The 14,832-nt window shown below is 33.5% G+C and overlaps 1 protein-coding gene across 8 annotated transcripts in view; it reads left to right on the top strand.

The window, feature by feature from the left end:
* Positions 1-14,832, top strand: part of GRIK2 (glutamate ionotropic receptor kainate type subunit 2) — a 362,746-nt gene that overhangs the window by 217,686 nt on the left and 130,228 nt on the right. For all 8 annotated transcript variants that reach the window (XM_040059108.2, XM_040059107.1, XM_040059110.1 and 5 more), the window contains one exon: positions 11,563-11,786. In XM_040059108.2, the coding sequence (XP_039915042.1) occupies positions 11,563-11,786 (224 nt within the window). The remainder of the gene's footprint in view (positions 1-11,562; positions 11,787-14,832) is intronic.

Genomic DNA, 14,832 nt, shown 5'->3' with positions numbered 1-14,832 from the left:
TATTTCCAAAGTAATTTGTCCCAAGCTGAATAAGCATCAGTGGGTTCCTGACAAGCAACTGGTCATATCTCTTCTGTTGTTTGAGATCCTGTTTTTTGCTTAAAGCAAACTGTATATATTCATAGACTCACAAAACCTCTCTTCAAATATTTTTCAAGTCTGAATTTATCAATGTAATTCACTCAAATATGCCATACTATACACCTTTTGTTCTTTTTTTGTTGTTTGTTTTGAAGTAAAAGATCAAAGAGATGGTCTTCTACATGACAATACAATTTAATTTCAAACCAACAGCTAAACATTTATCTCTATACTCACAAGAAGACAGTTTTCATGGCTACTTTGTCACTCTATAATGAAGGTTATGTATGATATTCCATGGAAAAATGTGCAAACATCCTAACTCAGCATAAGTTATGCAGAAAGTAAACTTTGGGTAGAGATGCATAAATCCACAAAAAAATTCCAGGGGAAAAAGAAAAAAAAATGTCAGTAATCTAATATGCCAAAGAAATCCTAATCTAGAATTTTAGACCAAATTTGCAAAACCATATATTAATTCGATAAGGAACATATATGTACATATACAAATTCCCTATTAAATTGTTACTGATTTCAAGTACAGGACAGATGAAGATGCAGATTCCAATATTACAGCTGTTTTAAGTCAAGAATTTTTTTTTCCAAAGAACAAGGAACCTCCAGACAGTCTGCATTTAGTAAAGCAAGGCCCAGCAAAATTTTTAATATTGCAGTAAGGCATAGAGACTAATAAAATATACAATTTTTCTAAAGGACTATAAATGTTAATTTATAATGTTAATGGGGTTTTGAGCTAATCACATCCTGTGTTTCCCAAAGAAACGGAGTGAAAAATTTTAGCTACATTCTCAGTGATTTGACAACAAATGTGGCAAGGGGACTTTGACAGTAGGGTCTTTTAAGTGCTCTGAGATACGCAGATTTTTTTCTGGAGATCTGTACTCCAGGGATAGTTTATTTGGAATTTCTTGACAACAAGAGTAAATGAATATCACTTTCTTGTTTGTTTAGTTGCAATATGATTATGTATTGTTCTTTTACAGTTAGGGTATTATGGACATCCCTGGCTAATGCACTTGGCTTTATAAAATGATTAGTTTTCAGTTACAGAGAAATATTGTACAGCAAATAGTTGTAATTTACTTCCACTGTGCTGCCAGGAAAGTGAATCATAGCCAATCAAGGCAGTGGCATTAAGTTTTTCAGATGAAAGTCCAAACAATAATGCTTTTGCTCAGGCATCATCTATGCTTACAGGAATGATTAGGAACGTATTGGATCCAGGATTAGGGCTGTAGTCATAAAAGTATTAGATTTTTCATATTCTCATACCTTTATCTGATCTTTTACTTTTGTTGCTATAATGATAGTACAGAATGGTAGAAAATAACGTTGGGATTTTTGTTTCTATGTGTATGCCTGCTGAAGTGAAGTACATGAGAAAAATAAAATTCTCTAATGCCAGAGTTAATGTCCAATGGGTCTTATCCCTTTTATTAGGGTTTATTAATAATGCTGCAATTGGTCTTTTACTCCTATCCAAGGAATTTCATCACATCTCAAAGTGGATGTTTCGTGGAAGATAGGGAGGAGGGACTGTAGAAACCTTGAGTATGTCAATTTTCATGGAACACCATTTTGGTAAAAGAGTTTCAGAAGGTGCTTGTGGGAGATGTGTCTCTGGGAATGATGACCAAAACATGTCATCCATACTGTTTAGGGAACTGGAAAGTATCAAGTCTGATCTGTTACTCTCAGGGCATTGAAAATAATTCAGTTGTTTAAGAAAATTATACAAATATGAAATAAAGACAGTGGGTGCAGCCTAACATAAGTCCAAAATACATGAAATGAAACTGTGTGTGTCTTAGGAAGAAAATCATGTTACTTTTTCACAATATGTTGAAATCGATACGTGCAGTCAATTTTTATTTTGCTATTTCCTGACCTCTGAAGGCACAAATATGAGGGCCAATAATGTATAATAACTTCCAAAAATAAGTAACATTTCGTCTTGAGAAAGTATATTAGTGTGAAACAAATACATATATGCACATATATATGCACATCAACGATTGTGTGTAGGTGCTTATAAAGAATGTGTGTATATTTTGATGTGAACCTGTGGGGTTCATAAAATGCCAAACGGAACTGTGAAACAGTATACAGACCTGTTACAGTTTTTTTCACTTAGGATATTGGATAAAAAAATGACATACTGAGATAAATTTTTATTTATAAAAACCATGTAATGTGACATAAATGATTAAAAGTTTCCTTTTAAGGTTATAAAGGCAAGTTTCAAAAAACAAAAAAATATTGAATTTGAAGGAAGTTTTTTTTTTTTTACTTCTTTCTCTGCTTTAGAAATGTATACGATAATCCATTACTGAAAGATTCATTTATAGAATGGAAAATGGATTGTTATTGAATTTTTTTTTTTTTTTTTTTGTGGATCAGTATTGTAAAGAATGCTACACTTATTCTAAAATAAGTCTTGGCAAAACTGTATCAAAAGCCATTCTTGTAATTTATGGCAAATAATTTTCTTTATTAGTACTTAAACTTAGTTTTTCTGGATAGAAAAATATTTGACCTATTTCAAATACCATGTGCAGCATTCAGCTCTGTCACTCGCATGTCTTATGATCTTCAAGTTAGGTTGAAAGAGATCCTTCTGGCCCACAGAAGGTCTATTGACATATTGTAATATTTTGTAATTCCAAAATGTAAAAGCAAAAAACTAGATTAAGATCTACACTTATATTGTTGCTATGGCGTAATAACAAAGAAAAGAGAGTTCAGTTAGAAAAAGCTACCACAGAAAGACGTCATTGCTCTTTTCTGGAGTAATCTTGTTGCTATTGAAGTTTTGCTGAAGGAGCCGTAGAAGCTTAGATATTTGAGCAGTTTCTAATTGTCTTCATAATTGTAAAAATGATTTTATCTTTTTTTATCTGTTACTTGTAACTTAACATGAGAATACTGTAATACGGTTGGGAAACCAGGAGACTATATGCCAAACCTAGTTTCACTAGTTGCAAACTTTGTCTGCAGCCAGAATAGAAATAAAACTGCAATTTTGTTACAGAGATGAGTTTAAAGAATTGGAAAGAGAGATTGCTTACACTACATTAAAGAATTAAAGAATTGTTGAGATCAAAAACTGACTCTGGATATCGCCTCATCCAAATCCCCGATCAAAGCATGGTCGGCTACAGCAGGTTGCCAAGGGCCGTGTTCTATCAACTTCTGCCTGTTCCTAAACAGTTTGAATATTCCTAAGAAAAAAGGTGGGGTTTATATATTTAAAACAATTTTTCCTGTGTTTCAGTTTCTTCCTGTTAGCTCTTTCACTAGGTACCATTGAGAAGATTCTGGATCCATTGTCTTTGCTTCCCCTTTCCCTTCAGTTATTCATATTCATTCAGCAGATCTCACAGTGCCTTCCTCAAGCTGGTCGCAGGTCTCTCAAATCTGTTCTCATACCGAAGGTATTACAATGTTTTAGTAACCTCCATAGCTCTTTGCTGTATTCATTTCAGTATGTCCCTGTTTCTTTTGTACCAGCTTGGGCTTGGACCCATCAATCCACCTGTCCACTTGTACTGTCAAGTGCTCAGTAGACATCAAGGATTACCAATGTAATAATTCAGTAAAAATCAAGTAATTGTGGACGATTTGGGTTGGAAAGAACTTTAAAGACCATCAAGTTCCAACACTGTGCCAATGGCAGGGAACCTTCCATTAGACCAGGTTAATCAGAGCCCCATCCAACCTAACCTAGAATGCCTCCATGGATAGGAAGTCCACAGCTTCTCTTTGCAACTTGTTCCAGTGCCTCACTTCTTCATAGTAAAAATTTTCTTCCAAATATCTAATCCTCATCTACCCTCCTTTATCTTAAGGTCATTCCCCCTTGTCCTAGCACTACATACCCTTGTAACTGTTCCTCTCCAGCCTTCTCGTAGACCCCCTTGAGGTACTGGAAGGTTCTGTAAGGTCTCCCCAAAGCCTTCTCTTTCCCATTCAGAGCCCTGCTCTCAGCCTGTCTCCATAGGAGAGCTGCTTCATCTCTCTGATCAGTTTACTGATCCACTCAGCTTGTTCCAACAGGACTTTTTTGTGCTAGGGACCCAAGAGCTGGACTCAGTTCTCCAGCTGGGGTACTCACAAGAGCAGAGTAGAGGGGCATAATGACCTCACTCCTGCTGGTCACATTTCTACAGATGTAGCTCAGGATGTAGTTTGCCTTATGGGTTACCTTCAAGCACACATTGCTGGGTCACATTGAACTTTTGGTCCACAAACACCTCCAAAGCCCCTCTCATCAGCACTAGTCATGATCCACCTTCTGCCCAGCCTGTACTTGGACTTCATGAGATTCTAGTAACATAGATAATGTTACTTAATTCTCCATCGTCTTTCTAACTGGGCAGTAGTTAGACTGGAATTTGTTTGCATCTGGCTGTCTTGCAGATCAATTATTTCTCTTGTTACATTGTGTGTTCTTATTCATTAAGTATTTGTACTCCTCTGTTCACCCTTGTCTTCTAGAATGAAGCAAAACTTCACTTAAGGAATAAATTATAACAGTAATGAGATTTAAAATGGTTTCATACATTTTATCTTAAAAGTATCCAAAATATTTTAACTCAGCCACCACAGATTTCATCCTTAGGATTTGCATTTTATTTTCATTAAAACTGATTGCTAATAAGTTTGTCCTGATATCTTTAGTACTTAAATAATGCCTAGAACTTGGATAAGTTTTATTCAATTTAAAGTTTTTCCAATGAGCTAGCTTATGTATACACTGTGCAGAACAGAATTAAATTAGGATCTAGTGCATAAAAATACTGCAAACATTTTTCTTTAGATTTTTGAAAATATTTTTGAAATATAATATTTTTTATATTTGCCATGTTTTAATAATTATGGAGCATGTAAAACATTTTATGATATAAGGTTTTGAGAATATACACAATATAAAACCACCTATGGTTTTATTTAATATTTGATAGAGTTTTCTAAAAAGACCTTTTTTAAAAAAATTGTTTATAATAATGATTAATTTTAGTTAAGTTTAAGATGTTGGAATCTAATGATTAATTGAGAATTCCGGAGTGTGCATTGTGATGCCTGCATGAAAATGAAGATGAGAGGGAAGAGTGCACAGGAGGTTTATTTTGCCAATATTAATAAGTTTTACTCCAGTAATTAATTAAGCTGATGAAATTATAGATTACAAAAAATTTTAATTGGGTATTGTTAATCAATAAGAGGTGGCATATCCTACAGTGATCTACTTCCTTCCAAATGATATTAAAAAATGTTATTAATAATTTTGATTCTATTGTGAAAAAATGCAGATGACAATGTAATACAGTAAAATGGGATTAAGTCGAATTTGACACAAGTCAAATTTTATTGTGTGATGAAATGAGTTCACTGAAACAATTTGATAAAACCCCATCCATTTGAGAACAGAAATCATGTCAAAATTAAAAGATGTAGGATTTTTTGTCATGAATGCAGTAACTGAAATTCTAGGTGACAGCTGTTTAGCAACTGGAAAAAAACCCAACATTTCCAAGAAGTTGCAGTAAGTGGAAAATATAACAATAAATATGTTAGCTAGAAAAGAGGAATCAGTGTTACCTGTGAACTTTATTTCAAAAAGTAAGCTTGAAGCTTCAGCATTGTGTCTAATAATTTTAATATTTGGTAAATATCTCTAGTACAAAAATACAATCTCAGAAAGAGTGCATAAAACAGCAAAGAAGAACTAAAACATTTTAATGTAGCTACTCTCATTTTTTTTTTTTTTTTTCCTTAATGGGAGAGTTTCCCTTTCCTGAATCCTGAGCCACAATATCACACAGTCTTGTAAATGTCTTTGACAATTTCCTCTTTCTGGGGGTATGTGAATCCCTCTCTTCTAAGAACTAGAAAAAATCTTTGTACAAAATTCCTGAAATGCAGTGGTAAGTTTTTTTTTACTGTCGAAATTAATAGTCACCCATCCTCCTGCTACATATAGTTTCATGGTCTACTACCTCTAGTCCTTTTACATACAATTTGCTTACCTGTTGATTATACTGATGTTGGTGCAAAATACTTCAGTGAAAGTGTATTATAAACCAACAGAGAGAAATTATATCTATATTTAATGACTGTTCATATTACATTTATTCAGCTATTAAATCTTATCCATACTGGTATAGGCAAATGAGAATTGATTCATTGGAATTGGAAGGATTTCATGCATTTCATACATTCCAGTTTTGTCAAGTTGAATTCATATAGAAAGTTGTTTCTCTGGTAGTGGACAGAATGAAAATTTTCTCTACAAAACCTTTTGCCTTTAAAAAAAAATCTGCTTTTAGGTAAATGATCTTGATTTCTAGATCAGGATCCTCTCTAAAGGGAGAGTTGATAAAAAGCCCTTAGTTACCACTGCTGTTCAAGACTTTACCAAGAAAAAGCCATGCTGACACAAGAGGATCTAAAGAAATGAAACCACTGTGTAATATTACTGTCAATGAAATATGTCTGAGTAAGCCACCTGTCTTCCAGTGACTTTTTGTTGCTGAATAAATACTGAGAAACACCTCAGCACTTACAAACATATGTGTTAGGTGAGCCAGTATCTATTTAAACTGTCATCCTATGTCCCTGTCTTATGTTAAACTGAAAATGCTACTGTTCCATCTATATGGGATATTGTTAGAAATTAAGTTTAAATTATACCAATTAGGATCCCACAAATAAGAAGTTATGACATCTAATTTCAGCTATCAAGTCTGGATTTTTTTTTTTTTTTTTTTTTTTTTTTTTTTTTTTTTTTTTTTTTTAACTTTATCGTATGTTACTCACATTTGGCAAAGGCAATAATTTTTAGTAGCAACTTTCCAGGACCTGTGAGGAGGTTATCAAGAATCTTCTTCTGGGCTTTTCACAGAGGAGCCTGTCAGGAAGACCAAAGGCAACAAGCATAAATTGAAAACCTCCAAAGGTGGAAATTGTATAACCTCTCTAACCAGCCTGCTCCACTGCTTGTCTGTAGAAAGTTTTTCACTATGTGGATAGACAAGCAGTGGGCTGGCTAATCCAGAAATGTCATGTAGTCACATTCCTCAGAGGTTTTCAACATCCATGTAGATGCTTTGAACAGAAAATTGCGCTAGAGACCTCCTGATCTCTCCCCACTCAAATTGTACGATGATCCTGTGAAAGGTAGTAAAGAAACAATTTCTATCAAAGTAATGTAAGTGTCTAGTTAAAATAAAAGTAGTAATGAAGCCTTAATAAGTTCCTAGTGATTTCACAGAAAATTGAGGTCTTGTGACTAGACCAAAAATTTCTTGTGGTCTATAAAATTTTCTATAATGTTGCAGCATGAATAACACAGTTTAGGACAGACTGTAAGCTTAAAAGAAAATTACAGATCTTGTCTTTTTAAATAAGTGGCAGGGAATGCACTTCTGTGAACAGGAATAATGCATAAAATCTCTGTGCATTAAGAGTGTTAGACAGGTTTAAAGAATTGCAGCTGTGTTTTAACCTTCCTCATTTATCTTGTGGATGCATTTTCTCCAAAGGAAATGTAACTGAAATTCAGCTCAGGTTAACAGTCTCAAAAATTTGGGATGGCTGAAGAATTTTACATATTGACTTAGGGTCTTCAGCTGAGGAAACATAGAGGATTAAATGAAAACTTTATGAAATTATTCTATTTTAAAAAAGCAAGTTCCTTTGTTTTCAAAACAATTACAGGAAATAATTGCCTTGCTTCCTGTAGAGAAGTAAAATAACTTAAATGTCTTTTCAGTGTATGTGTAGTTTTGTGTATATTATATAATTTCAATATGATTATACTGATTGACTGAATAAACAACTGAGAATAGATAGTGTATGATTCCCTTTGAATTTTTAGTATAAATATTAACAGTTGCTAAATCAATGCAAAATGTTAGAAGCAAAATTCATACCAGAAGACTTGATTGGCTAAAATACTCAGTTATTATGTCATGTTTGTTTTTTCTTTCCATGGTGTTACTAGAAGATGCTATGAAATCCCTTCAAAATTCTATTTCCCCCGGAATTATTGTGACTGTTTGTCTGGGTTTTATAGAGTTAATTTTCACAGAAAAAGAACCAATTTCTGCACATACCAACTTTCAGTGCATCCTATGGCTATACACTACTCAACATTAATGTGCACATTTCTTGCTGAAGTTATTTGTTGCTGCAAGCATAGATTGAATTCAGTATCACTTAAAAATCTTCTTTGAGGTTATGTACCAAATTTCAGCCCTGTACAAATGAAAAAAATGTCCTGCCTTTTTTTGTTTGAATACTACTTTATGTAAAATAGTCAGTGAACAAGCTGCTTGGAAGTAAAATGTAAACAAAGAAGGGAAGGAGGATGACTTTAGCCTACCTTAGGCACTTCTGTATCAGAAATAAATCAGGGATTGTTTGGTGAATGAGCATCTTACAATTGCACATGGTAGCAAGATGGCAGATTTATACATGTGTGAATGCTTATCCTTTGTCCCCACCTTGGTCAGGTAGGTCTTATGGTCAGGGTTGTTCCTACCTGTATCATTATTGAGCTTCTGGTACTTTCAAGGGATGTTTTACTGCCTTACTGTTACGATCAAGGGGGTGCTTCACTGCTCAGCTTGTTTGGTCCAGGTTTCTTAGGAGCTCCTGAGTTCCTGAGGGGCAGTGTGGGGCAGGAAGGGAGAGGATGCACAGCCACACCATATTATCTGTGGTGTAGTGCTCTAGCACATACAATTAGCCTGTACAATTCCTTCATTTTTCTCAGGACCTTGCAGGACATTGGGATGTCCTTGTCAGACTGTTTCTAATCACTATTGTAACCTTCTGTTCGTGCAGAATTTTTCTTTGTAGCAGCTAACTTACTTACATTACCAGTCCTATCATAAAAAAAATTTCTTTCATCTCTAGAAAGAGTAAGTGTTATTATAGATTGTGTTTTCAGAAAGATATACATTTTTATTCAAAGAATAGAAACATGCATACATTCATTATAAAAAATGGAATCATCGATCACTGCTGAGTGAGACAAATATTCTTTGTAATGGAACTTATCAAAAAGGCATTTTAGGATATACTAATTTGTTAATATTATTAAATGTTCACTGATAAAATACTAATTTTACACCATTCCTCCTCTATTTATCTCTAGAAGTAAACTAAAGAAGATTCTCTTCCTTGTATATCTTCATTATAGCTGAGTGTAGGAGAAGCTGGTGCTGCACTTCTGGAAACTTGGCCCTTACTTTCTCATATTTACAAACAGTGGTATTTTCAGAATTCAAGAATTGCCAGGAGAATTGAGTATTTTGGAGATAAAATATATTAAGTTAGAAATTTCTTTAGTTATTAGAATCTCTGGATGATTTTTTTTTTTTTTTTTTTTTTTTTTTTTTTTTTTTTTTTTTTTGGTAGATGCTTAATTCTTCTTACGAGGATATTCTAGTTCAAGAATATTGAAACAAGATTACTCAGTTCTGGAGAAAATTTTGAAATTTCAAATTAAAAAAATTAATTTTAAAATTTTAAATTTTATATCTGTTCTCTCAGGCTGGGATATCTATTCTGTCATACGAGACATATTATTTCTCAGTCAATTATTTCTCTAATTTCATCTGCAACTTGGCTCCACTAGAGATAGTTACAACCTATATTCATTTGTAAATAGTTTTGCTTCCATCTAATGACCAAGGGTCGGATTTTCTGTGTCATTTATTAAAATAAATTATTTGCTATTCATTAAGGTTCTGTTAATATAATAAGACCAAAATTCACATCTACCAATAGCCTTCCAAAAGATCTAATTTGGGAAGCTGCCTCTCCTGACAATTTCTAGTCAGTTGCCTTCAGACTCTTAGGTTAAGCTCTGCTATTTGCCTCAGACTAATAGCTTGGGTTGTTATGTTTTGCAAACTTCTACATGTTGACCTATCTCTTCTAATTCAAATTAGTTTAAGTTTCTTATTTTAACATTTTCTTTCTATATCAGCTGGAATATCATCAATAATATGCAATCCATAAAAAGCCATCCACTGTGGAATTAAGCCATGCTGCTTTGATTTATAAGTTCTTAGTACCAATGGAAACAAAGTGCATGCAATATTTTTGATCAGTAAACCTTTACCAAATAAAATGAACTGTGCCAACAGAGTTTCACATTGTAACTGACTACAGTAGATCTACCTAATTAAATGCTTGTAACAAGAATAGATCATTGAAGAACTTTGTGTTCTTCATAAGGTGTAAGGTGAGAAAATAAAAATTAAAGGGAATAATGAAATGCTACATTGCTTGGAATTTTGAGTGTTAAACAGGGCACACAATACCAAAGGAGCAAAAAGTGAATAAATGTATGAATTTATTTCATTTGGAATCATATCTCTGTATCTTTAAACAGGCATTCTGAAAATGGTATCATTTTCAGCTATGTTATTTGAATAATTACTTAGGTAACAATTCCATGGTAGCTATACCATTTCTGTCACTACATACCAATATCTGCATATGATTTATAAGGAATGCTTAGTTTACAGGCTTCCCGGTCTTGTATTGTACACTTTCTTGCTCTGAACTTTCCTCATACGTGCACATGAGCACACACATACACATACACATACGCATACACATGCATACATACATACATACATACATACATATACAGGAGAGTTTCAAGACCTGTTGACAGAGATTAAGAAGTAGATTCTGTAGATTTTTTGTGACTCTGATTTCCATTAAGTTTTGATTAAAAGACTAGCATAGGCCTTTTACTAATCTCCTATGAATTATTCCTATAATAACTAAAACTAAGGGTTAATTGACAACATGCATTCAGTTGATGATTTAATTTTAAATAGTCTATGTGATTAATAACTATCTATAAGTTTTGTGGTGATTCCCACAAATGAGTAAGGACAGTTGTACTTTGTTAGAACACCCTCAGCAACCTTGCAGGTGTAGCACATTCAATATTAATCTGGTCTTAATTTTCTACTATTTTTATCCTAAAATATGGAGAATTGCCTCCTGGCCCCTTCCATGTGCTTGTACTAGCATATTCACATCTGCTTCCCAAATATATTTGCTTCTAAAGAACACAGTGAAGGAGTGACAAAGAGAAGACATATGCTGAAATGCACAATTAATAAAGTTTTAAAGTATGTGATAATGGATGTTCATGTTTCCTGCAAGATACAATATTTTTCTTCACTTGTATCCCTGTCTTAGTGCTTTTAATTTTTTTTCTAAATGTTGTGTCAGTTTAGCAAAGAGGAAGTAGAATAAATCTGTTAACGTTACTTGTAGGGAGGAGAGAGTTTTAAATTTCAGGCAGCCTAGTACAAGAACAAATATCCTCCATACAAAGTTTATGTTTTGCATAATCTGATTGTCTGCTTCAGCCTGTTTCTTCTGACTTATGGCCTTTTTCTCTTTTTGTATTTCTGTTAACAGAAAGCTGACCTTGCAGTTGCACCATTGGCAATTACCTATGTTCGTGAGAAGGTCATCGACTTTTCCAAGCCCTTTATGACTCTTGGAATAAGTATTTTGTACCGCAAGCCCAATGGTACAAACCCGGGCGTCTTCTCCTTCCTGAATCCTCTCTCCCCTGATATCTGGATGTATATTCTGCTGGCTTACTTGGGTGTCAGTTGTGTGCTCTTTGTCATAGCCAGGTAACATGTCAACTTTTGTGATTTTTTTGGCAATTGTTACCATTTTTTATTTACTAATAATTGTCAAAAGTCACAAAATTTTTCTTACTTTCATACTCTTATATTTAAACTTCATGATTTACAGAAGAATAATGATGAGGGTTCTCACTATTAATATTCTCCACTGCCATACTAAGTCCCCAGTTTGTTACTGGACTTTTTCCCGAAGTCTTCAGTATGCTAGCTAGATTTCTTCTTTTATTTACAAATACAGAGACACTAGAAAGCTTTCAAAATATCTTTTCCCAATGAGTCTGCATTTAGAATCCCAGGGTTTACATGTTTCATATTGTTCCACTGATTTGTTTTTATGCTGTGGGGGTCAATCTCAATTTGAGTACTTACCTGCCCATGCTAATTCTAGATGTCAAAACTGTCTCTACCAGTTGCAAAACAGTTTGCATTGGTCAGTATCTTTGAAGTAGGGTAAAAAGATTTATTTTTTAATTTTGTGCTAGGTGAAATTCCTGAGATACTTCACAGAATTTAAAGTCTCTGAGTGGAATGTTTTTGGAAGCTTAGCTGAACTTTAGGAATTAAGGGAATCAATGCATCAATTCTTAAATTATAAATTCATTTGATATACAGGGCTCCTCAGCATTTTATCTGTTTTTTTCAACCCAAATGAGCAGAAAAACATCTTTTGTCAAAAAAAATCCCAATATGTTTACCTTTTCCCTCTTAACTCATTAGGGCTTAGTTCAGATGCTCACATAAATATAGACTTAGGTGCAACTTTGGCTTTTGTCATGACAACAAAAGAAAAAGATCAGAATATAGTACATAATCTCTTTTCTCTGTGTAGTCATTTCCATTTTTTAAAAAATCAAATATATAGAAATTATATTGGCTTTTATCTCTTTAATAAGACGGAGTCTTTTTGTTTGAGTTGATAATGAAATATCACTTCAGCCCTGAGATTTCCGTGATTTCATTCTGTAGTTCACAGAAGAATCTTCATATAATTTCTTTTTCTATTGTGCTGTATTTAGTATCAGGATTCTCTATCTGTCTCTGATACTCTCTGTTTCATTTTGGAGAAGTTATATCGTTCCTATATTAGGGAGAAGCTATATTTAGCTCCTATATTTAGGAACCAGTTTGAAAGTAATTTAGCACCTGTAGATGAAGAACATGTGATATTGAAATAATATAGATAACACTGAAGCATATTTTGTAATGAAAGACTTTACTGTGCACCTTTTTGAAAAGTCTGCTTTAAAGAGCCAGAGTGAAAGATTCTTGAAAGACCCCTATATTTTAGTGGACTATATAACCAGAGAGTACAGGAGTTTCTGAGGTGTTACTGACATACAGATACCTCTGAAAGCACAGCTGAGCATAAATCACAATGGTTATCTTGTGAAATACTTCAGGTAAAATATTTATGCATCGGTCCGATAGTTTTAACCCTACTGTTATCACTAAAGGACATATTCAGCATGATGCACGGTGCTTTTGACAGGTAACTCTCACTAATATTAGTAGGATTTGTATGACTGAGCTCCTATTAATGCTTTGAAAATGTGCCTTGATATGCTTTTTTGGAAAGACAGATTTTCTGGAAGACTTTGTTGTTTTTTTTTTTTTTTAATTAAGATATTTGACCACTTGAGCTCACTAGCAGAACAGAAGAGAAATTTTATATAGAAACACCAGATAAGAGACCAATAATGCTAATTTTTTTTTTTTTCACTTGTCTGTTTTCGTGATGTGTACCACAAATTCCTTACATAATTGGAAGCATTATCTTCATTGCAAAGCAATATGCAATATTTTTTATGGTGAGCAGTGTTTTATTTTTGAAGAACTGTATAAGATATCTTTTTTAGACATAAATTTATACCAGCCTTCATATCTAGACATTTTTAATATTTCTTAAGTGGTACAATTAAATATTGATAACATACTTAGTAATAAAAGATGTAGGATTATGTAAGACAATCTACAGATTTTATTTATAATGCAGAATGACTTAGTAGTATGTGATAGCATTCTCTAACACTACTGCTTGTAAAAGGAAACAGGTCTAAATTAAAAGCTGAATTTCCTGCTGAATACTAAGCAGAAAGAAGAACATTCAAAAGCTAAAGACCTGTTTGCAAATACAATTCAAAAATTTTATCTGTCATGTAGAGAGAGGTACTTTAAAGTGTGGTAGTGAAGTTGCTTATTAAGATTTCTATTCCGTAACAATCCTTCCATAATGGATGTTAACTACCAGTGTTTCATAATAATTACTGCATGTTCCATAATAAGGTGTGCCTTTGTTTGGAGCAGTACTTAGTATGTCTTTTATGATACGATGTTCTGTAATTACAACTCACCAGAGTGTTCAGCATAGAATATTTATTTTAAAATTGAAACCTCCCATTTTTGTGTCCAATGTTTTGTGATGTTGTTGTTTCACCACGTCTTCCAAACAATGTTGGCATGTAAGGGCTTGGTTCATTGAAAATGGAAAGTACCATTCCTTTGCGCCACTTGGATCTCAGTCCTTAATTAGATGTATGGTGGTATACCACCAAGGAAAGATGGAGAAATCAGTAAAAGGTTCAAGAATGTTTAAGAATTAATTGCTGAAAAAACTTCCATAGAAAGAGAAATAGAACATAAATCTAGATCTGTCTTTTTTGTTAATTTACAAGAGCGTTGAAGAACCGTATGTAAAGACCTGTACTGTAATCTTTGCACATTCAACAAGACAGCAAGCTGAGAAAGATTTATGTGTTTACTGCAGGGATTTTCTATTTTGTTTTCCTCTTGTAGTTTCTCCCAAAAAGATGATTCTCCTTTTGAACAGACAGATTTTGTGTTGTGGGTAGGATTAACCTATATGAGTTGTACCTAATGTTTTCTTTAATTGTCATCCTTTGACTGTACTTTCTCCATAGATACAAAACCTTCTCAATCTACTTTGTTGCTGTAGTTGAATCTCAGTAGTTAGAGTGGTTAGTCTGTGGAAGTTCCTTGCTGTGTTTTACAGACTGATGACTGATTTTTAAAC

This window comes from Hirundo rustica, chromosome 3 (assembly GCF_015227805.2).
Source record: "Hirundo rustica isolate bHirRus1 chromosome 3, bHirRus1.pri.v3, whole genome shotgun sequence".
Classification (NCBI taxonomy): domain Eukaryota; kingdom Metazoa; phylum Chordata; class Aves; order Passeriformes; family Hirundinidae; genus Hirundo; species Hirundo rustica.
This window is presented reverse-complemented; position numbering and strand designations above follow the sequence as displayed.